General features: G+C 41.6%; 1 protein-coding gene across 5 annotated transcripts in view; it reads right to left on the minus strand.

Annotated features, from left to right (window-relative positions):
- Nucleotides 1-23,732, minus strand: part of MITF (melanocyte inducing transcription factor) — a 44,276-nt gene that overhangs the window by 15,581 nt on the left and 4,963 nt on the right. For 2 of the 5 annotated variants that reach the window (XM_005420169.2, XM_031056348.1), the window contains 3 exons: nucleotides 3,633-3,860; nucleotides 2,427-2,510; nucleotides 1,048-1,143 (listed from right to left, as the gene is read on the minus strand). In XM_005420169.2, coding sequence (XP_005420226.1) covers nucleotides 1,048-1,143; nucleotides 2,427-2,510; nucleotides 3,633-3,860 — 408 coding nt within the window. Of the gene's footprint in view, nucleotides 1-1,047; nucleotides 1,144-2,426; nucleotides 2,511-3,632; nucleotides 3,861-11,273; nucleotides 11,558-23,732 lie in introns of those variants that run through there. The other 3 variants (XM_031056349.1, XM_005420171.2, XM_005420170.3) reach the window with 3 other exon arrangements.

The following is a 23,732-nucleotide window of genomic DNA, read 5'->3' on the forward strand; positions in this document are numbered from 1 at the left end:
CTGGTGGGACGCTGCCTGCGTCATCCACCACGGCTCTGAGAGGGCTGTGGGAATCTGTGGGAGCACAGGACAAGGTTAACATGACATCAGACAGCTACTGTCAGCAAATGCAAACCTATGCCACAAAATCAATGCTCTGTGGTAAGCTGTAAATTTTGGCACCAGATGAAACAGAAACAGACGCCAGCACTGGCAGACATCTACTCAGCCAGATCTAACAGCACTTAAGCCTAAGGCAAAAAATTCACTGGAGCTACCCTCCACAGAAGATCAAAATCAGATTATGCCAGAAGTATGATTATATTAATTCTCAAAGCAATGTGAACCAAACCAAAAGAGCCACTTGGAGGGCACCTGTGCTTTCCCTCAGTGCTTTCTGCACCTCTGTGTTCTTGGCTTTTATCACAGGTTTCTCACATCCCCTGCCTTGTTCAGTTTTCAATCTTCCTTCTTCCTTCCTTTTTGTTTGTTTGGAAGATTGCTTTCTAAATTTTTTTTCCTCCTGCTAAATTCTGTAACATCTTTGCTGACGTCTAGCTGGGGACTTCTCCCCACCTGAAATCAGGCAGAGATAAAGCTGGGATGTCAGAGATAACAGGAAGTGTCTCTGGACAGGGATGCTAACACACAGCAGCCAATTTCTTACTTGAATATGACAACATTCAGGAACCTGGGATGCCAGAGGTTCCTTTTTTTCTGAACCAAAGTATAAAGTCCATGACAATCTTCAATATCAGTGGGAATGAGCTATGCCTGGTAACACAGTTTACTCCTCTATTGCAATCCTCTCACCACTAACTTGGAAATCAGAAAAGCAAAACTGTCCTTTGTATTCTTTCGTCCTGACTCCAGCTTGTATTTTTAAATTCACGTTTTTCATTGCAACTGTATCACCTTAAACTCTTCAAAGGAAATCTAATTACTCTGTGTAGCACAATGCAATAACTACTTAATTGCCAGGAAGAAAAGTCCTGCTGCAGTTTTGGTTCCTCTCAAGGAAAACCAGTTAGACCTAACAGGGAAACCAGAAGGAAAGGACCATTGTACCGTGTTTGCCATTTGCAGGGCTGGGTCCACCAAGCCGAGGATTTCTTCATTATAACTGGACTCCAAGCTAATGATGTCATCAATCACATCATCCATCTGTAGCAGAGAGGTGGACAAAGAGAAACAAGACAGTTATCAGAATCACAGGGACGCAGGAGCCTGACAAAGCACTTCAGAGGTGCCTGTGCAGCTGGGCAATCCCTCAGCTGTGACTCCTGCTGTCCAGGCAGGACACTCAGCTCATGGCAGGGCTGAGGATTCATGGTCCAACCCCCTCCTCCCACCAGCAGCTCCCCTGCACCTCCTGCCCACGGACACACTGCTCCTCCTGCAGCAGCGGAGGAGGAAACTGTGGAATAAATGACTCTAAGGACATGACTCCCTCTCCCCACTGCTGCTTGCCCTCCATAAAATGGGACAAAAACCTGGGCACAGGCAGAACACCAAGCCCTGGACACCTGCAGGGAAGGAGAGGGAGCAAAGATTTGCTGCTGACCCTCAAGAGCAGAATCCATTAGATTCACGTCCCTCACACACCCTCCCAGCTCAGAGCTGATTTTAGGTGGCACAAAACACCTTCTTTCAGTGGCTGGGCTGGAAGGTGCCTCCATAAGCTCCTGCACAGGCAGGAGGAAACAGCCCTCCACAGCACCCACACACGTGCTCCAAACTGTCCTGCAGGATTGACTATTTCAGGACAGGACTATTTCCTTTTTGCTCACTATAAAAACAGAGCTTAAATGACAGAGATCTACAAAATCTATGCATAATGGTGATGGTAAAAGTAGCAGTACATGGGATTTTTTTATCAGCTCCAGAAAGTGTGATCACAACAAATTACACTGACTGGAAGTGAGGGCAAGAAAGGAACTAACAGCTACAGTCCATACCCAAAGTCTTGTTACTGATTCTGGTAAGAAATAAAAATCCCTTAGTTTTAAGAAAAAGAATGAAAATATAACAGGGTGATTACTGAGGATGAATTACCACAGATGGATTAAAGCCTTCTCATATCGTTTTTTAAAGCAGAAGTGTGATCTGCATAGAAATGTGGACTTAGAGATTATCAGGGCAAACCCACATCCATGCAGCCTTGGAAAACCCAGTTAGAAAAGACTTCCTGATGCAAGACCTTAAATGGTTGATGTGTTCTTCTGCTATGGCATTACTGTGCTAGAACAGCATGAGCCTTTTCCAGGTATCTTCACGTGCTTTTGACACCAGTGCTAATAAACAACATTGCTGTATTGTACCTTAAATATATCTTATATTCAACTTCTTAAAGACACTGTGGGGTAAGTTTATTTTTTAACATAATATGAAAGAAACATGCTCATTAGAAAGGGGACCTGTGCTCCACCTCCTGTGTCATCCAGTACCTGCATGCATGATGCTCGTGAGTGTGTATTCAGAGCCGGGCACTCACTCTCAACCCTGCTTTGCTCTTCAAATTTATAAAATCCCTGCAGATATAAAAAGAAAAAAAAAAAAGAAAAAAAAAAAAAAAGAAGAAGAAAAAGCAAAGCATGGATCTGAGTTCATGGCACAGTCTCAGTCCCAAAAAGAGCACGAATGAAATAGTGTCATGCACACACGTCCCTGATGACACAGCAAAGTGAAGCTGTAAATATCCTCAAGAAAAAAAGTGTCTGGGTACAGCTGGGACAATAGGATGGAAATATCTCATTTTCATTTCTTTCAAAACTATGGAGCACAAGTATTACCCTTGCACGTGCAAAATATGTTCTGTAATAACTGTTTCTCCGAGCTGTGTAACATTTTGCTCATGGAATGCATCTGTACTAAAAATCTGGCACAAAAGCTTGAAGCGGGAATGAGGGAACAAGAGGAACTCTACAATTGCCTCCTACTTTTCATGTTACAAAAATTCTGACATGATTCTTATATTTGTTAATATCTTCCCAACCATTTTCCTTTGGAGCCTGAGCACACATGTAACATCTAACTCAGTTTTTGCCACGGAAGATTAAGACAAGGTTGCAAAGGACTTCCAGACATAGGCTGTTGAAGCCTTATATCTGCAGCACTGGAACAGCAACCAGTAACATTTCAGGGCATATTAGCTGGGATAATCTGGCCTTCCAGCTATGCAGGAGACTTGCTCAAATTTTACCATAAAAATACCTAAAATATCTCAAAATAGCTTTGTGCTTTTTCAGTTATTTTTGCTATGCTCTTTGCACTTTCTAGACGAACAAGCCATAAATAACATTATTCCAGAAAGCTACAGCTTACAAAGCTGCTTTGTATTCTCCAAAGGTCAATTATTCACTGTGTGCATCAAGCAATGGGGTGGGGAACAAGAAAAGTAGTTTTAATAAGTATAAACTAGCTAAAATAGTTCAAATGAGAAGAAGCTGGAGGGACACGGGCTTTTTGCCAAAAATATCTATTAATCAGGCAGACACAGAGTTACATTTTCACGACGAACATTTACATTTTCACGACGAACAGAAAAAGATAAACAGAACACCTTAACAGTGAGCAAATATGGTTTTAAAACAACTTAATTAAAGCAGATGACAGCTCTGTTTTACTGAAAACACGAACAGGAGAGCTCTTACCTCTTTCTCACAGTTGGAGTTGAGAGTGAGCATCGCCATGGGGCTGTTGGGCGCGCTGCTCCCCGTCCCAGGTGGCATGACATGATCCCCAGGCTGGTTTGGACATGGCAAGCTCAGGGCTTGGTTGGCATGTTTATTTGCTAGAGTGGTAGAGAGGTACTGCTTTACCTGCTGCCGCTGGGCCTGCTGAATGTGGTACTTGGTTGGATTCTCAAGGTGAGTCTGCACCTGTACGACACAATTTGAAAAGGATAAAAGGGTTTTATTGTTTTACAACATCACTGCAGGTGCTATGGATCTCAGCTATAGATTTGTGACATAAGGACAAACCTCTACAGCTCCAAGGAAGCCCACAGTGCTTCACTAACTCGCATTTGGTGGCAAGAAACCACTTGATGATTTGGTCTTTCAACAGCTGACTTACTACCAGTACACCAAGAAGTTCCAGTTATTTTTCTACAACATGAGAATTCTCACTTAAGACCAACACTCAGGTTTTCAGTTGATACAGACACTCCAGAACAGTCAGTTCTGAGTTCAGACCTTCAGCTATGTGACATTTAGTTTTCACTAAAATATGGAGAAATGACTTGTACTGCAGGACTCATTTTACTTGTTAGTAGCTAACAATTAAAATCAAGAAGTATGGATTGCTATCCTTAATCCACTATCAAATAACAGAGATAGAAAAGGTCTGTTATTGGTTGTTTAGGTTTTGAATGTTTGGGTTTTTTTTAAATTGATACCTTGGTTAAAATAAAAGAAGAAACAAAGACACCTTTTTCTGCCTACAGATTATTTATACCTCAGATATACAGCCTAAATCATATACAAATAAGACAGCCTGTTTATAAACACATCATGCAAATAAGATGCAAGAAAAGAAGTGTTTCATTTCAGATCAATCACTGTCGTCAGCAACAGCTATTTTTGTATTTAAGATAAGCTTCTCAGTACTTAGGAATTTTTTACATACAAAATATGAAAATCCTCATACTGAACAACTGTTGCACACTCTAAATAAGCAAGAGAAGAAAGGCCATTTTTTTCCCATTAAAATTTTCCACCATATCCTGGAAACTCTTTGTCGCCTTTCATTGATCATTAACGTTATTATTGGAAGGTAGAAATCAACCCAAAATACAGCAACACGCTGAGAAGTTATTTTGCTTTAAAACAATTCCATTAAAGTGACTTTTGCTGTTACAAGTGACCATGCATGGCCCCTGCTTATTGGCATGAAAAAAATTAAATAAAACACCCAAGACACCAGATGAAAAGGGTTTCCTGTACTCTGTACACCCTCTTAGCAACAGGTTTTAAAATAAATCTCCAATAACAACTCACCTGATAATGGTTATACTCAAGCATCTCCAGCATGCTACCTAGAGGTTGCAAGAGAAGCGACTGCAATATCCTTTGCCTATGCTACTCCAGTTTGAGGGATCCACATATGGAAGCGCAAGAAACCCCAGAAGAGCAGAAGAAACTTGATGGCCACTGCTCAGACTTTTAGTAACCTACGCTAATTAGCCATGCAAGTGGACAAACAAACAGTTCACACAAGGCCTCCTCTTGGAAGTTACGCAAGTTTAAGTTAAGCTCTAAGTATTGGTAATTTTTTTCCCCCTGGCTTTGATGTCATGCTTTTTCATAAACATAAAAGGACCTTTTAAGTGATGGGCTATCAAAGTCAGATTGACAGTTCGCTCAAGGCTAAGTCGCTATTCAGCTTTCGTTCCAGTTCTACTAATACACAATGGTAGTTTTCTTTAGCAGTAAGGTTAAAAGTTTTTAAGTACAGAGTAAGAAATAACTGAATAAATGCCCTATGAGCCTAACACATATTCCCTGGCAGTGGGTGCCCTGGATAAACCCACAGGGCTCTGCAGTCCTGTCCTCAGCTTCCCAGCACAACCCAGGACCTGCAGCAGAACATGAAGCACCTGAAAAAGCTCTACCCCATCCTCAGCTTCCCTGGTGCTTCAAAGTCATTAATTCTGCCTCAATCTAGAGTTGCAAGAAGTTTTCCCATTCAGGAATGGCTGACAAAGGGCTAATGCATGTTCCAGCTGCACCTATCTGCACTTGGGCACAGTCCCTACATCTTCCAGAACTTACTTTTTCTTTCTATCCAGCTCCTTGTAAAAGTCTGTACTCAAACACATAAAAACTGCCCAACTGGCATTATTTTCTGAAATCTGAGCTTACAGAGAAGCACATTAAGATAGCATTTCTACAAAGTTTAATCTGCTTTGTTGCACTGTATCAATAGACAACAATGTGTTGTGATAAGTGCAGCACTTACTTTGTCAGTCCCAAACTGCATTATCAATTTTCCTATCATCAGTGCTAAAAGCTACACTATCCAGGTAAATCTATTTTTCACTAAATTTTCCTCTTCCAAGTAGATGAAGTTGTCAGTAAACAAGTGTTTTTTGTAACACTTATCTTTGAATATGTTATTTTAAAACCAATCCCTAACTGCCTGACAGAATCTGCACATTCCTTTTCCCCCGCAGGCATCGGGTACCTCTGCTGATCTCCATTCCAGGATGGAGCAAAGTCTCTCCTCTCTGCACCCATCACCTGTCCATCCTTCACACTCCCAGGAGAGACACCAGCAAAATTCCAAAATTTACATCTCAATCCTGTATCATCAAATACTACATTATTTATAATATATACCAACACACTTAACTGAATCCACAACATGTCAAGTTTTGAGACACGCACTGCCCAATTGAAAGGATTTTTGTTGGTGAAACACAAACCTATTTCACAAGAAGATACTCTCCCTGTGTTTCTGTTGTGCTATTCTACATTAAAATATTTTATTATGCTACTCAATTATTAATTTTTTTAATGGCCTGCGCTGCCCTCAGCATGCCAGGGAAGGCAAATTCTGAGTTCACATGTCACAAGCTCACACAAGTCTAGTAATGAACCAAAGAACACAGACAACTGCCTTATCTGTCATTAAGTTGCTCCAAAATGACACGAAAAAGACTTTGATGCTCTGTTTTGTCACTGGCTGCTCTCTTGAGTTTCCTTAGGAGTTCCATCATGGAAATCTGGTGGGGACTACCCTAATGAACTCTATGCTGTTTGTTGAGAATTTGTCTTTGGCCTAGAGTATCCTAGTCTTCAGATTCTACATCAAAGACAACCTAAATGTGCCTGCTTGGGCAAACTCCCCAAGATGCCCCAGAGTCACTCTTTAGATGAGCCATAAAGCACTCTTCCTTTTTGACAAAATATCCCATGAGCAAAGAGCTGCAAAAACCCTACATAAACCCTACAATGAAATTCCACAACCCTGAACTTGAAACCATGAATAAAAGCTTTGAATTAAGATCTAATTTTGGTCCTCAGCCCCTTCTAGCATTTTGGGTGAAGAATAGTTCCTATTGTTTGTCCAAATTCATGAGACACAAAGTGCAAGATGACAAATTATTGGTTTGGATATACTTCCTAAGAAATGTGACTGAATAAGGACATGAAAGGAAAAATAAACCCACTTGAAACCAAATCCTCTGGATCTCCATACCCTCTATCTCCAGCAATCTCAACCAAAGTGTTGCTGTACTGTTACTCAATTGAGCAGAACATTGGGGTTTGGGCATTTTGGTATTGACAAACAAGAAGTAATGTAAGAATTATTATTATCATCTGCAGAACTTCAGAAATTAGTTAAGACAAGATGGCAAAAAAGATAAATTTATCACAGCAACATAAGAATTTCTAGTAACACAAGAATTTGGCTACAAGAGTAAAACACTGCCTTAGAAGTAGAGCCCCAAAACTGGTTCAGTTCCAGAAGAGCCTTCAATGCCAGCTCAGCAGCATCTCCCCTTCTCCATGGGCTGGCCCCAGCATCAGGCACTCCTGCACTGAGTCTCTCCGTCAGCCATTCAAGCTCCATCTGCTCTTGCCATGCTGGCACTGAGCAGGATCTCTTTTCTTCAGATGAAGCACAGAGAAAGGCAGTAGAAAGAAACCAACCTGACTGCACCCATGTGTAACCCAGCTCAGGCCTACAAGACTGAGCTGGGCTAGAAAAGTGTTGGATGGAGCCACCCTGACTACTCAGCACTCATCCCTCATACTTTGGAATACCATGGAGAACAACATTATCTGAAGCAGGAGAAAGACTTTCCCATACCTTCACTCACCTTGAAATCTGACTGCTAATTCCAGTGCATACATCCAGTTCAAGTATCTGAGTAGCTGCCTATTTTCTTCCACATCATGGGAAGAACAGTAATAATGCATATAGATAGAACAGATTTCCCAGCCCTTGGGTCTGGCATCAATCAAGCAAACATTTAATCAATGACTTTCACTAGCTTTAAGCACACAAACCGTATCAGTGGGAATTTTAGGTGTATGTCAGATGACATTCTTCAGAGTCCTCATTATATTACACATAAATGACAGAACCTCTGAGCAGACCCACACACTTCCTTCAGTTTCCAAAAGTAAAAATATTTCCTGCTAAGTGATCAAGGACTCAGGAATTTAAACACAAAGCATAGCTGTGTGCTTAAGCACAAAGCACATGGCTCAAGTAGTTCCTCTGCATGAAGCCAACACAAACAACTGAAACAATACTGCTGATACTTGCTCCTTCTGCCGAGTCTTGCTGGGAATCACTCAGACTTAAATTTACTAATGACTTGCTAATGATGGCAAGAACTTGGAACAGTGCTGCAGCAACCAAATTCCTTCTGAAGAGGCACCCAGGAGAGCTCACTCGTGGGCAGGCACAGGCCAGGGCAGCCTAATGGCTTGGCAAATGTGTTTTGCACAGTGTAATCCAGAAATTAAATGGCTAACAATAAAAACTAACGGGACTTACATCAGAATAAAAATATTTAATGAACTGTGGCATTACTACCACTTGTCCTCTAGGAAAGCTTCAAGGTCATAGAATCGCAGAAATATTTAGATTGGAAAAGACCTTTAAGACCATCAAGTTCAGCCATAGCTGAGAGTCAATTAATTGCTGCAGGCTTAAGCTTTGAGTCTCTGGTACATCTGGATGAAGGTAACCAGGCTCAGGGAGTTGGTCTGGGTTACTTACAATACTCCTGAATTTGTCCTTGCACAGGTTTGATTTCTCTGCAATGGGTAAATTCTGGAAGCAAGCACAAACCCAGCAGGTCTTGTGCTGAGAGTATTTCTTGAAGGTGGAACACCAAGAATTGCTTTTCCCATTGCAGTTACTACTTCAAATCACATCATCTTACTTGTCTCATCTCCAAGTACTGCTGCTTTCAAAGCAAAGCTGAAGATGCCCCAAAATCCTCTGTTGGTGGAACACAAGTGAGCAAAGGCCATTACAATGCCAGCAGCTCCAGGCTGCCCCACTGTTCTGGCCCCCACGAGCAGGGAAGGAGCATATCCCTGTCCCCAAAACCACACAGAAGATTTTTCTCACCAAAAACATCCCTGAAGCTTCCTGTGACAGTAGAGCTGAAGCACTCAATGCTTTATTTCAGCAGGGACATACCAGAGATGTTCAGAGGACAGCGAACCAAGCGGGAGGAAGACTCTTCTCCCCATCCCACTCCCCCTTTTTTTTTTTTCCTTTTTTTTAATTAAAAAGACCATTTGTTTCAAGCAAATTGCCTTAGGACTTACAGTTTACAATTACAAGTAAAATACTTTTGGGTCAGTTTTCTCAGTTCAATAGAACTTTTTGTTGCCTAGACAGCTAAATGTCATGGGATTTTTAAGAAAGGTTAAAATTCCGTGTCATTTAACAATTAACGGTACCCAAAGAAAAACGATACAAAACCACATCCACTGATGTGTTCTGCAAGGGCTCCAGGCTTCAGCTGTGTCCACTGCACAACCATGCCTGTTAACCATGCTAGTCCTGGGCTTCAAAGCTGCTTCATCATTTCCAAGTATAAAGACCCAACAACAGCAGGAACAAGCTGTTTGCTAGGACTTTGAATAAAAACAGGGAGCTGTATAAATTAGTGTCTGTTCTTTGTTGCTAGGGGGAAAAAAATGAGGAGAATGATATCTGAGAAAGATAATCAATTAGTGCCACTTAGAGTCATTTATTCTCCTAAGTTTTCCAGTACAGGTTCAAGATTCTGTTAATCTGTAAAATTATATTCACCATAGGTTGGTCACTAAGTCTGAGAATCTTAAAGACCATAAAACCCCCTCAATTAACTTCATTAATTATTGATCATGCGTTTCACTGCAATGCCAGGAAGTACCCTCCTCCCATGAAACTTGGAGCAATCCAAATGACCAGACAATGATTTAACTCATCCTTAAAGACAACTCCTCACATGCTGCATTCAAACATTAAAAAACAACATCACATTTCCCTCCCTACAGACGTCAGTGGCCTGAAGTAGCTTCACACGAGAAGTTCAGTCCTCTTGCATTCTGAGACCTTCCCAGTCCTCCAAGATGGAACAGCCACCTCATTTACAATGTCATCAAAATTAAGTTGATTGGGTTGTGATTCCCCATAGGGCCAACTGTGAATTTAGTAATAGATAAACCTTTTCAGTGATTTCTCCAGCTGCCATTCCCCCCTTAATGCCAAATTTTCCAAAGTACATTTGCTCCCCTTTCTTTTAACCCATTACCCAGGAAAAATGGCCAGAACAACACTGACCTGAAAGTCCAAGAGCAAGAAAAAGATGAAAGGTAACTTGGACTGACTGGGGAATGACAACCATGGTGAGCTGATTCCATCATTTCAGCTTAGGACACAGCAAACACAAGGAAACTACATCAGTTAGCAAATGAAACTCTCTGGTTACCTAATCCACCCCAAATCCCTCTGAACTTGAAAACCAAAGCAGATAGGAGAAAGTTATTTAAGATCTGCCATCATGACTGCAGTCTAAGTAAGTGAATCCAACACTCATCTTCAAGCACAAAGTTATGAAAAAGAAAAGGCACATTGTACAGGATTATCATCATTTACACAACCAGGCATTGTTTAGTCCATCACCAAAAATTCCTCTGTGTAATGTGACTTTTCATCCAAGGGAAAGCCACAAAACAAACAAGAATAAAGTTTCTGTAGATTAGCATTTAAAAACTGTGCTTTAGCTATAGAAGCACATGACAATGGTATCCAAGGAAATTAAAGAGAGTTTAGCCAAATGTACTCATGGAGATAGGAACTGACGTAATTTGCATGTTAGTGGCCTGCTGGCTGCCATTCTACAAGTGTGGCTTTCAGTCAGAATTAGGTCCTTTGAAGTCTTGCTACTTTTCTGTTAGGAAACCAACATTTCAACTGTTTACTTCCCAACACACATGCCATAAATTTTTATTTTATACAGTTTCTGAGAAGATACCAAAAAACACCGCAACATTTTAGGACAGACAAGCAACTGACTCCATAAAATGTCAGGCACAAATATTCTGCAATGATTTTACCTACCCCAGGTGCTTCAGAGAGTAAATATTTTGACTTCACAGGCAACAACAGCAGCCACACAACTACACCTGACACACAAGTTTGAGTTATGGTACTATCACAGTGAAAAGCTTAATTCAAGCACCACATATTTAGGTCCACTTCTGCCACCCTTCTCTCTCAGAAGGAAGCTGAGCAGCACTTGCATCAGCACTAGAGGGTTTGACATTACTCACAGTAGGACACCGATGACTCCTCCTCACAGGAATTGTCAAAGATAGACATAAAGTTGCTTCCAAAATCTCCTGCAAGACTTGGCATAGAGATGTGAATTCAAGAGGGAGCATAGTCACAGGATTACAGACATTTCAGCTGCCTGAAAGCCCAAAACCAGTTCAGGCAGATGGTCTGGAGCCACCTAATCTGCCAGCTTCCCCTTGCAAAGCCTTCCACAGCCCGAGCACAACCCCCCACCCTTGCTACAGCCCAAGCAGCACCAACACAAGTTTTACCAGAGCCCTCTAACACAGATCCCTACTGGCTTAAAAGAGTCATATTAGAGGAGTAAAACAATTTGTCCAACCTTATCTTCCTTCAGGGGCTGCCAAGCACGGTGCTGGCCAGGCCAGCTCGGAGTAGCAGTCACGTCCTGGCAGCCTGGACAGGTCAGTGACATTTCCCAGGGGTGACTGACCCTGGCACTGCTCCAGCCCACAGTAACCCCTGCTAGACCTGAGGGACAGAGCATGGGAGCTCCCAGGTCTGCAGTGCCTGTAAGACAGCTGCAAAAATGGGTGTTTTAATGACTTCATTTCCCATGGCAGGGAAGAGGTGCAGAACGCCCATCCTCTGCCCAGAAAGCCAGGTCAGAGCGCTGCTTAAATCACATCAACCTTCACATGTGCACAGGATTTCGAGATTGTGGGTATATTTCTGGAGCCCAAACCTGACAAAGCATGCACTCTGATATGAAAAAGGAGGAACGTGAGTTTTCCCTCAGCTCCTGAGGAGCCCTGAGTATGCAGCTTCCACAAGGGAGAAGAGGCATCCTTTTCCACACCTGGTTTTGCTCAGGCTGCTCATCCATCACTCATTTGTCAAATGTGAAGAACACAAATGGGACTGGGTAAAAATAATGGCATCTTTCGTACAAAATGAATAATGGCAAAAATTGAAACCAGTTTTATAGAAGATGTTGGGTAAAAAGTAACCAGAGCTAAGCTTAAAACAGCAGGAGAGACAGCACATGCTGACTTTTAAATGAAACTCCTTGTTATCAACTTCTTAGAGCTGTAGAGCTATCCATGTGCAGAGTGGCACAGGTTATTTGCTTGTCCAGACTTCAAGAAATAAAATTCAAGTAGCTTCAAAATTTTAATGCAGTAAATCCATTTTGCCCCGTACGATCTTCTCTTAATGAGCCATGCAAGACTGATTTTCATAGATGAAAATTAACTTAAAACTGGCTATTTTGCCCAAACCATGAATAAAAAAGTGTAAGAGTGGGAAAAGCACCCAACCTGTTGCTTTCATAAATCTTAAAACCTGATACCCTTAAATCTGGTCTCATTTGTCACTGTAAGGTTTGTGAAGAGTTGCTCAAATATACAGCACATGGACACACACCTGTGCCAAGATAACTTCCAGGGTTGAGGAGAGTAATTGTTGGCATTTTGGGGCTAAGCAAGAAGTGAGTTTGATTTACAAGTCTTTCATATCCACAGCATTAGCCTGTGAGAATGAATTGGTGTACACAATATTGCCTGTGGGCTTCTGAAGTATTTATTTACAAAACTTCAACATTCAGCACTGAAACACAAGAGACGTAAAGATGGCACCAGATCAAAATCTATCAAACACCCAAATGCCACACACAGAAACAGTTGTATCCTTCTCTTTTTTAAATAAAAGCCATTTGTAAACTCAAATGCAACTCAGGTTATCACAGAAAAAAATCTTTTTGGAGGAACACTGTATATCAGCAGGACGTCACAGAATAGTTGGGTTTGAAGGGACCTTTAAAGGCCATCAAGCCCAACCTCCACATCTTGTTGCTTACTTGTCCAAAGACATCTACACTTCTGACCTACTTGTCTGGAAAAGATCAAGTGAAAGTCTGCTCCATTCATTGTTCACATAATTCCACAGGACACGTTGGGTTGCTCTCAAGGTCGCTTACACAGCACATACCAAGAGCATGCCACCAATCATGAGCCCAGTGTGAAAACACAAACACACCAAAACCCAAACAGTGCTTGCTGGAACAGCTTTCAACATCAACTGGAAAGTCTTCCTACCAAAACATTCAAAGACGCATCCCAAAATATGAGTGAAACAATTCTGAAAGGACCATTTATTTTAACAAAGCACTTGGCAACACACTGGCTACAAGCAAAAAGGTCACTGGTCCTGGAACATACCTGTTTGGAGGGGATCTGCTTTACAGCAAACACACAGAGCCACCAGAAGAAGAAAGAGAATGAAGATAATGTTAACCCAAACCAGTTTTACACTGGTAACATGCCCTGAGCTTCTACATGTTACAGCTAATAAAGAATTAGAAGGACTTTGCTGGGCTCTATACCACTTTGCCTACAGCTGATGATGTCTCATGTCAGCCCCAATATGGAAGGCTTGAATAAGCAGAAGAATAAAACACTCCAGATACATTCATTTTATTCACACCACTAATACGACCATTAGACACAGCCTAAAATAATAATAAATCGCTGACTTCACTTACATGAAGGAAATGCAAGCTGGCTTACCACTGAACTCCTTGATTTTTATCCTTCTGCTCAACGAGCTGTGCTGTTATTTATTACTGCATTAAAACCTACTGAGTTATAATAAAAGAGTTTCAGTCCCTCGGAGTGCTTGATCATCATGTTTGCTAAGGTAAGATAATCCAAGTCACCTTCATGCAAACTCAACTGGCTCTGATCTGAAGTATTCTGCTAAATACCAGAACAGGGATTTTTCTGAGGACTTTGGCAAGCCACAAAGGTGGGTCACTCCTTGTGTGGAGTAGCATGACACCGCTTTGGAGGAGAATTAACCCAGGGGGCCAAAATGATGCCACAACGAGCATTCAAACTGAAAACCACACTGTCGGGGTTACTTTTGAATGATGGCGGCTCTTCCTTGGGATTGGAGTGCTTAAGTCCTACACTTCCATTAAGCAACATCACATCTTTCCTTTCCTGACATGTCGCTCACAAAGTAGATGCCAGAGCAGCCACCACAGCAGCCACAAGAGATTCAAAGTAACAAGAGTAAGAAATTAAGTAAACTTATTTCACTCTTCATTTTAAACCCAGAAACCACCATGGAATTTAGTGTTTTAGTTATCTCTTAGCTAAAGGCATGTCACCATAGTAATTCTGTAACAGAAAGACATATTTAGGACAAACAGGCATCAGGCTGCATGACCTTGCCTCTGCACCCCAAGATCTTATTCCCACAACAGTCAGACAGTAGCTATCGTCTGGCTCCCAGAAAAACAAGAGTAACATGGGCTCATTTATTAAACAAGGATGCCGACGATTCAGCCCTTTAAGATCTCAAGCTTTACATGCATGAAGCCATGACATCACAATCTATTTTATACCTACAAAAACAAGATACATCCCCTGGCTGATTTTTTAACCTTCCCCACACCTGCCCCTCCACGTCTTCCCTGAGATGAGCTGTTGAAAATCCTCCTCCTCATGGTATTTCACATATGGCAGGCAAATAATTATTTACCCTGTGAAATGAGAAGCTGCTGTCCACATAAATGACCCTCAATGAGGCCAAAGGATGGGGCACTGGCAGGACCATCAACTGAAGGAGTGAAATCTTGGACAAAACCCCAGTCAGCTGTCAGGAGTTCTGTTTATATTGCAGTTGTAATAAAGAACTGCACTCAGGTTCATTACTTCAACAGATGTTGCACAAGAATGTTCCTTATCGCAAAAATTTTAGGACTGAAAAACAGGTTATATAAAGAGATAGTCTGAAATTCTGCCATGGTGTTTTTCCAACATATGCACAAACCTGTCAGAGCAGCATTTGCAGCATGTGAGCAAATATAAAACCTCCAGCTTGCAAGGGACTACAAGCTCTTGATTGTCTCCTGTGTGAAATCCGGTCAAGGTAAGGGTTAGCGCTCTTTCTGCAGGACTGGAAACATATTTTATTACATGACACCAGAAAAATTCCATCTTCCCAAACATCTTACAGAAAACTCTTTTTAATGATTTCATCTGAACTTCAAAAAGCACACGCCATCGACTCACCAGGGGAGGCACATTCACAAAACACAAAGAGGAGTGTGTGTTATCATTCCAGTTCTCCAAAGGTTAGCTGCAAACATGAAGCACCAAGAAATTCAGAAGCAATAGTTTGTCAGAAGATCAAAATGTCTTTTGAGAAAGAAATTCAGGGCCTGCAGGGCTTGGTCTCAGAAGAATCCTATTTTAAACCGCACTTGACCCACACTAACATAACCCTTGAAGTGCTATTGCAAGAACAGCTTGATGTCCACAAGGGGAAACTGGCAAAGTATCTTTTACTAAAGTTGTATTTATGCAAAAAACTGTGCATCTCCTTTTAACACTGAAAAATACAAACATGACATGTACTTCACAACATATCTCAGATCACTGATTGACAACACACACGAGGTTGTAGCTGCCCAAGGAACTGTATGGGAACATAACACAATTCAAGGCAACCAGATGCTAGGGATGTAATTAGAGAACTAGATGGGGATTAACTAGATCTTAACTCAGACTTCCCCACCTCCCTTGTCCTTTTTTAAACCTCAAGTATAAAATCCTTTTAGCATAACACAACAGAATGGAACAAATTGTTTTTAATTTGCTTCAAAAATACAAATAAGCTCACACTGTGGAGTTTATTTTAAACGAAGTTTGAGCAGATGAAAAGTGAAAGTTTAGGATATTTTAACATCTGCTGGAGCCAAGGAGATGCCAGTACATCCACCATAGCCAACAGTGTGGTCTGAGATGTCGGACCCAGAGGTGAATGGTTCAGAACACTATGATGTGTTTCAAGTCACTGGTGTCAGATCAGCTCTAGCCTGCTCTCAGACTGAGCTCCCAGGAGTGGCTGCATAACACGAGGTCTCCTGATTTAATTTCCTCTGACAAGAATCTAATTAATACTCATCAACAGCACTGGGCAAAAATAAGCTAATATGTAACACTTGGGGACAACTGGGAATTGACTTCACAACGGTGTTTCTGCTCCACACTGAAGGCAGAGTCAGCCCCAGAAGGTGCCAGGGCTGATGTCCAACTGTTTGCTCTTGCCCTGCCACAGCAGCTCCCTGTGACACAGGTACAGATGTCTGCAGGACTACACCAACAACCCAGGCAATCAAAACCACTACAGTGATTTTTAAAAATCACCTTTCTATGGCAGCAGGGTTGGACTAGATGTTGTTTAAGGTTCCTTCCAACCCAAATCATTCCAGGATTCCGTGACTGAGTACCAGCCAAAGCTGCTCCTGACTTATCCCACCAGTTGCCTATTGACAGCTGGCAGCAATAGCTATCTGGACATGTTTTCTGGAATTGCAGCTACCAGAGAAGAAAACACAAAGTTGAACTGCATTCCTCTAACAGTTATCTGTCATTGTTCCCTGGCTCCAGTAGCAATCAGCACATTCCTCACTCTGCATCCAAGGAGGAGCATCCAAACTGTGCTGAGATCATGCAGAGCCACTGAGACCCAACTCAGTCCTTCCAGCCTTTAACCAAGGCAGATAAATGGAATTAATTCATTTCCTTGGGGAAGGTGCAAGTTCAGAGAGAAGGATAATCCTGCAGAAGCCCTGGCTGGAAGCTTTCTCCTTATGTCTTAGATCAAACAGTGCAGGGAAAAGCAGAAGGCAATTTGGAACAGTGACCCATGGAGGAAGTGGCACTTTGCACAGAGCCAACACTAATTGCATAAGCAGCACTACAGAGCAGAAGGAATCACTCCTTCCCTCAAAAAAGGATAAACTCTTTTGAAAAGCCAAAGTAGCATGATTAAATAGTATTTTTCCTTTTACACAGCAAACCATACAGGGCTGAAGCCTTAAGGAATATATGAACTTTCATGTGAATGGAGCCCATTAAGTGCCCTGCAATGAATGGTGCCTGTGGTCCAGAATTCATTTCCTTTTGGAAAGCAAAGAGCACGGAAGGCTTACGATTGCTACACATAAGTGCTGACTCATTCAAGGTCATTTTATTCCCTCCCTAAACAGTTTCTTTGAGACACAAATATTTCAGCAAAGTATGGTTTTGGTGGCAGTCAGGAAGCAGAATCGTGTAATAGACAAATTAATACTACAGAAAAAGTGCTTTCAGACAGCTCAATGGACAAGTTTTCAATCAGTAACTGTTGATAATATAGATGATTGCCACAATTTTTTAAACAGAAGTTTCACTTCTCAGAATTTTCTGTTTAACAAGACAAACATGAACTTTAAAGCACTACTATAATTAATTTTAAAGCAGCTTCTGAAATGTTAACATTGTTCAACAGAACAGCCCTACTTCACATGTAGCAGAACTAACAGCAGGTCTTCCCTCCCAGTAAAAACAAGCTGTGTCCCCAAATGTAGGTTTATCACTTAGGTGTTAGGATAGAGATGCTGGTTAAGGGCCATGGCACCCCGGATCACTGATATTGGTAAATCGGAATAAGTTTTTCCTGACAAGGTTGCCCAAATCCACCAAAAAAAAAAAAAAATCATCCACACACCTATATAAAAAACCACAAGCAGAAAAGTCCAGCCTGAGGAAGTCAGAAGTAGTCTTAAACACAAAGTCTAGTGTGTTGCCTGCAGGTCCTTGGCACAAGCTTTATGAAGACCTGAGAGAGGCAGACAGGCTGTTTGCTACACCTCAGCCTTCAAATGTCTTCAAGGAAGGGACTAATTTCCAAGAAGACAACTGATATTTTCCTTTGACAGAACAGAAAGATTTAATTCACATTACGTTCACAAACAAAACTTAGTTTTGGTTTCAACCAGGAACTTCTGGGTGACTTTTAGGAAGGCAGCCTGAAATACAAGCTTTGATTTGCCTTGCTTAGTTTCCAAGCTTCCTCTGAGATTAAAGGAGTGGTTTGGACTGTAGGTCAGGATAACTCCAGGGGCCTGGCTGCTGCCCCAAGCTCATTCTGGATCCATGGCACTGGCATGGCCTGTGATGCTCCCTGGTGAGCAGATCTGCCCCTCTCTGCACTCAGGAGGAGAGGATGGACACACAGACAGATACAAGGAGCACATTGTTCCCAGACAGAAGACCAGCTCTTTGAAACTTTGGTTTCTTTAGACACACAAGACACGCTCCTGCTGATGTCAGAGTGTCCATGGGGGACAGGACACGGATTCCAGCCAGGTCAGTGACAAAAACATCATCAGAAGCCAGGGATGCACAGAGGAGGGGTGCCCAAAAACAGCTGACGCCTTCTGTGCTCTGCAAGCCACATTTATTTAGGAACACACTAATATTTGTTACTGTTTCCACAATGGCATTTCTGCTCCAAATGATTTTTCTTTCACTAGGTGACATTTTCCACAAAATCCAGAATTTATGTCACAAAGCAGGAAGGGGGTAGAATATAACACAGAACAGATGTGTCTTATATAGCTTTGAGGATTGGGAATGTTCAATAGAAAACACTGTCTTTTAACCTTTTCTGATGTTCTAGTCTTAGCTGCTGAAAAAGTTCATTACTTCTGCTGGACACCAGCAGCGGTTTATTTAAAAACAGGCAGCCTGCCTTAGTTTTTGAATGCAATAACTATCACATACAGCTTTTTACCTGCTCAAAGGCACCTCTGGGAAAATAAAATACAACAGCACAAGCGAACAACACAATTAATATAATGTGTCAAAACAGGCTTAACAGCTGAGTATTAGCCCTCACTGGTGAAGGGAATAGTTTAGAATGATGAATTCCCTGGCAGCTGAGAGCTTTCCCAAGGAATACACAGTCCTGGAAACCGTAATGCCATCTGCTGAGAAATTATGGAAGTGCAGCACGATGAATTACTATTTAATTACTGTAATACTGATGTAGAAGTGCCTGCTGCTGGGGATCAACTCAAAAACAATCTGTTTGCACTATATAACTTACACAAGAATTTTCAAACTGACTTGAACTTCAACTACTGATATTCAGTAAGTCTAGGACTCCAAGCCACAAAGGTCTATAATAAATATTGTTCCAGTATGTTATAATAGTATGATGTGTAAAACCCAAACTATTAATTTGGCATGCACATTCTAACTTTACAAAAAATTGTATTAGAGTTTTGTTTGTTGGGGGTTATTTTGGTTAAAAAATACTTGACTTTCTGTTCCACATCATTACAAGCTGGAAAAAACAAACCTAGTTTAAAATAAATTTAAACTATCAGAGTTTATTAACACGTCTCAAAATAATAAATAAGTAGGTAACTGGCATCCAGTGGCAGAACTTCCAGTGACAACCTGCAGGGTTGAGCTGTTACCCCAACACCCCAGAGGCCTCTGCAACTGTTTGCAGGAGGAAGCTATTTTTATCATTGGTGACAAAAGAATCACTGGCAGAGTTGTATTTCCACAGAGGCCATCACATTTAGTATCTTTTTTTATTTATTAATCTGCCAAGCATATAAAAGCAGACGTAGTTTTGCTGTGTCACAAAAGCACCTATGGAACACAAGATTCCAAGAATAAGCACTACCCCAGAGGATGAAAAATAGATGGATGGAAGATAAGCAGTAGGGTGTTCTTTCTTATTTGCACTGAAACACTACATCCAATTCTGCTCCAAATGACACTGAGAGGTTCCATGCTCACAAAGTCTTACAGAGGATTCCATCAGCAGAAGGCCAGCACTGCCAGCTTTTCCTCAAGCCCACAACAGCTTCAGAGGTGTTGCAACCTAAGTCTGACATTAATTATTAAAGGCAGATTTACAGTAAGTTCATTCTTTAATTCAGGCAGACTGACTCAACCAGATCCCCTGGCCAGCAAGCGTTGCTGTAACAAACTCCAAGTGGACACTGAGATACTCTCCCAGAACTGCAAAGGCAGCAGTGCTGATCCAGTGTTAGCCTGACCCTCTCATTTAACTTCCCAGTAATGCTATTCCCATCTATAAAGAAAAAGAGAGATGGGTGCATGGTTTCCCAAGTAAATAAAAACTAGATGAGTTCTGTCCTCAGCTCAGGGAAAATTTCCACTACAAGCACTAAAGAGATGGGTTCATAAAATGGATCATTTTGCTCAAAGAACAAGGCACTTAGCTGGCACTCACTTCTGAGAGATAAAGGGTTAAAACAGTTGCCCATTTCCTCAACTGGACAACTACTACTATTGTAAAGTCCTTATTCAGTTGAATTCCATCAGGCCATGTTTCCTTAACACAATCTGACACATACCTTTTCAAGATCTTGGATTTTTTCCCCTCTTCTCTGCCTCTCAGCAGTAGACACCAGGAATAAATACACCCAAAAAGCCAAATGATAATCCAAACAAAGTAATATTTAATTATCAAGTTGGGGAGACTGATGACCAGAGAGAGCAATTTCTTTTTTATAAAAAACAAAACAATACACGCTTGCCAGGTCCTTTGCAGACAACACAATACTGGGTTTTGTTTCAAGTTCATAACTTGGCTCTTAAAGTAGTCGATAATGAACCAGCAGGCATTATTTTAAATCAACCAGTTTTATTAAATGAGCCAGAAAGGAAAGAGGCAGGGCTAATTACCAACATTCCTTGATGAATTACCTAGCGGTGTGTGGTAAATCTCCAGGCGTCTTTGTCTTTATCCCCAAATTTATCCCTTACTTATTTCTCAAGAGGTTAAAGGACATGGGGCTAATTAAGGAACCAATCCAATGACAGACAGAATCATTCAAGGTAAGGCTGGTTTTCACTCTTTCAAGCTTTTGCATCTCTGCCTGGTACTTCTTAATCTAATTTAAAAAAAAAATTACTGCTGGGGAGAGGGAGGAAAAGTACTAATCTTGTCACGGTCAGGCAGGTTGAAATTGCCATGCAGTGCTGGGCAAAATGCTACATATTTGTAATTTAGCCAATAAGAAATTCCTTAAGCCTCTCTTGAATGGCAGGAATGACTCCAGATTTGCACTTTGAATTAGGAATGCCTCCAGCTTGTCACTTTGAATTCATTCACTACACAGGTTCAGCATCTCGGAGAATAATGCTGCCAAACCAGCTGAAGAACTGAAATATTTGTGAGTATACCTAATACCCAGCGATTACTTTAAGCAGATCTGAGTTTTCACATTTAAAATTTAACACCTATCAAAGGTGTCAGCAGAGGCCCCCCTGGATCTCCCCCCAGCCCCCACATTTGCCAGCACTGTGTGTGGCTCTGGGCATTATTTTCTGCTAAATTAAGCCATGGCTTCAGCAAACACAACTGCAGTGACCAGCACTCACCCTCTTCTTACAGCCTTGGCTCCAGGAGTAAGGTGGTTATTAAATTCACGTTGCCTGACAAAGGACTTGGTACAAATTGCTAAAACCTGTTAGCTGGGGGCTGTGGAGCCTCATCAATGCTCTTAATACGCACAACTATGGGCACCTACAAATCTTAATCTGCACAAGATTAACTCATCTTCTGCAGGTCCAAAACAGCCACTGACACGTGGTGAACCGTCATTTTCCCAAGGTCTGGTAACTCACCCAGCAGATAATATGTCTAGACCATAAAAAAAAGAGTGCTTTGAAGCTGTAACAGACCGAACTTAGCAAGCTCTTCTTAATTTTGTGGATGTTCCCCTGCCAGTGGGAAGACAGCAAATCCTCAAGACCACCAACTAGGATATAAACCAGGAGAATTTCCAAGGAGCAATCAGAACTTGGACCTCCAGCTACCTGCATCATTTTGTCTGAGTATATCCTGATTTCCTCTGTGGCAAATAAGTTATTTCAAACTTCCAGGCAACTACTGAACTTGCAAGGCAAGAGCTCTGTGATGAGGAGCAGTTTCTCAGCTATTTTCCCACTCTGCTCACATCATTTTCCCAAGAAATCCTCTCAACCCCAGCAACAGCAGTTTGTTCCACAACTCTGGGAGCTGCGTTTTTGTGCCACAGTGACCACAGCTGAAGAAACAGGATGGAAAGATCAGACTTCTTCATCAGCAACAACCATTTCACTCAAGAGCCAAGCGCACACGCGTTTGCATGCATAGGAAAAGGGCATTTGGGACGAAGGGCGAGAGCAGTGTTTTGCACTAGCAGTCAACCATCAGGTACATGTACACAGAAGTATGTTGCCCCCTCGAATTCCATGCATTTTTAATGTCTAATACCCTGGGTGTTAAGCAAGAGTTTACATTTTACCTCTATTACTGATGCAGACCTCAAGCACCAGTGCTTGTTTTAAAATAGCTTTCAACCCACTGAGCAAGCAAAAGATTTAAGGCCGGAGAGATACTTTTACTTACATGAAGGCTGAAGAGGCAAGGCAGACTTTAGTGGCTCTGTAGCTAAATGCAAGTTCTTCTCTGCTGATGACTTAAAGTACGTCACCAGGTGTAAGTAACCTTAGTTTAAATGTTTTATCTGCAGCTCACCAAGACTCAGTCTAGCAAATCACCTAAGTTCTTGATTGCAAATACACACCAGGCTTACCTAACACACCAGCACACACTACTATCTACCATTGTCAGGTGAGATTAAATTAACCTTCAATCAGATAAGCATGTCCACAAACACACATTTGCTGGGGCAGGCACTACCACACATTTATCTTGCCATCCCATTGTTCTGTTCTTCAGAACTGTGAGATAAGTCCTCCACACAATGAAGCCTTATGGTAATTATTACACCAAGAACACTACTGCCAGCTGCTGAGCCTTCCCTGCCAGGCAGAGCTTCCACAGGTCAATCTCTGGAATAAGCACCTTGAAAAAAGAACAGGAGGAGGTATTTTTTTTCATATATGTCCAATAGTCATTAACATCAAATGGAAGAAATGCTTGGCATTTCAAAAATGAAGAACTACACGGTTCTGGTGCAGAGATTATCGTGGTGACACATTTAAAGTCTGAATGAGTAATGACATGAGGGTGAAGGAGAGAGGCAAGGCTGGCTGCCTGCACTCCTGTCCACTCAGAAAAAGTGGGAACAGGAAAAGATGAGCACAAACTGCAGCCATGGGATGGCACTGAGCAGAAGACAACCACACCCACTCCAGTATCAGCAGGGATCAGCCCACAGTACTGCCATGAGGTGGGCAAAGATGTTGGAATAATAAAGCAAGAGAGGGAATCCAGTACACAGGATCTGGCTCTAGGCTTTGAAAAGGTTTCACCTTGCTTAGGACAAGAAAGAAAGGCCATGATGAAATTCTGGCACCAAAAGATGAATTAACATCTACCATGAAGACACAAACCCAAGGCAGTTTAGCAGAGGCAATCCAAAGTGAGGGCTTTAGTGGCAGACAAATTTTTGAATATTTAGCATATTATAAGCATTGTTGTATGGAGACAGACTATTAAAATGCCTTAAGGACAAACATTTTTAAAAATGAGCTTCTGGCCTATGCTTCCATACATATCTTTTAGATACATATATATAAAATATACATGTGCATACCTTGGGGTGAACTGCCCTATTAGCAAGGGCTGGCAGTATATGCACAAGTAGAAATTTTTGTCCA

This window comes from Geospiza fortis, unplaced genomic scaffold (assembly GCF_000277835.1).
Source record: "Geospiza fortis unplaced genomic scaffold, GeoFor_1.0 scaffold70, whole genome shotgun sequence".
In the NCBI taxonomy this organism is placed as follows: domain Eukaryota; kingdom Metazoa; phylum Chordata; class Aves; order Passeriformes; family Thraupidae; genus Geospiza; species Geospiza fortis.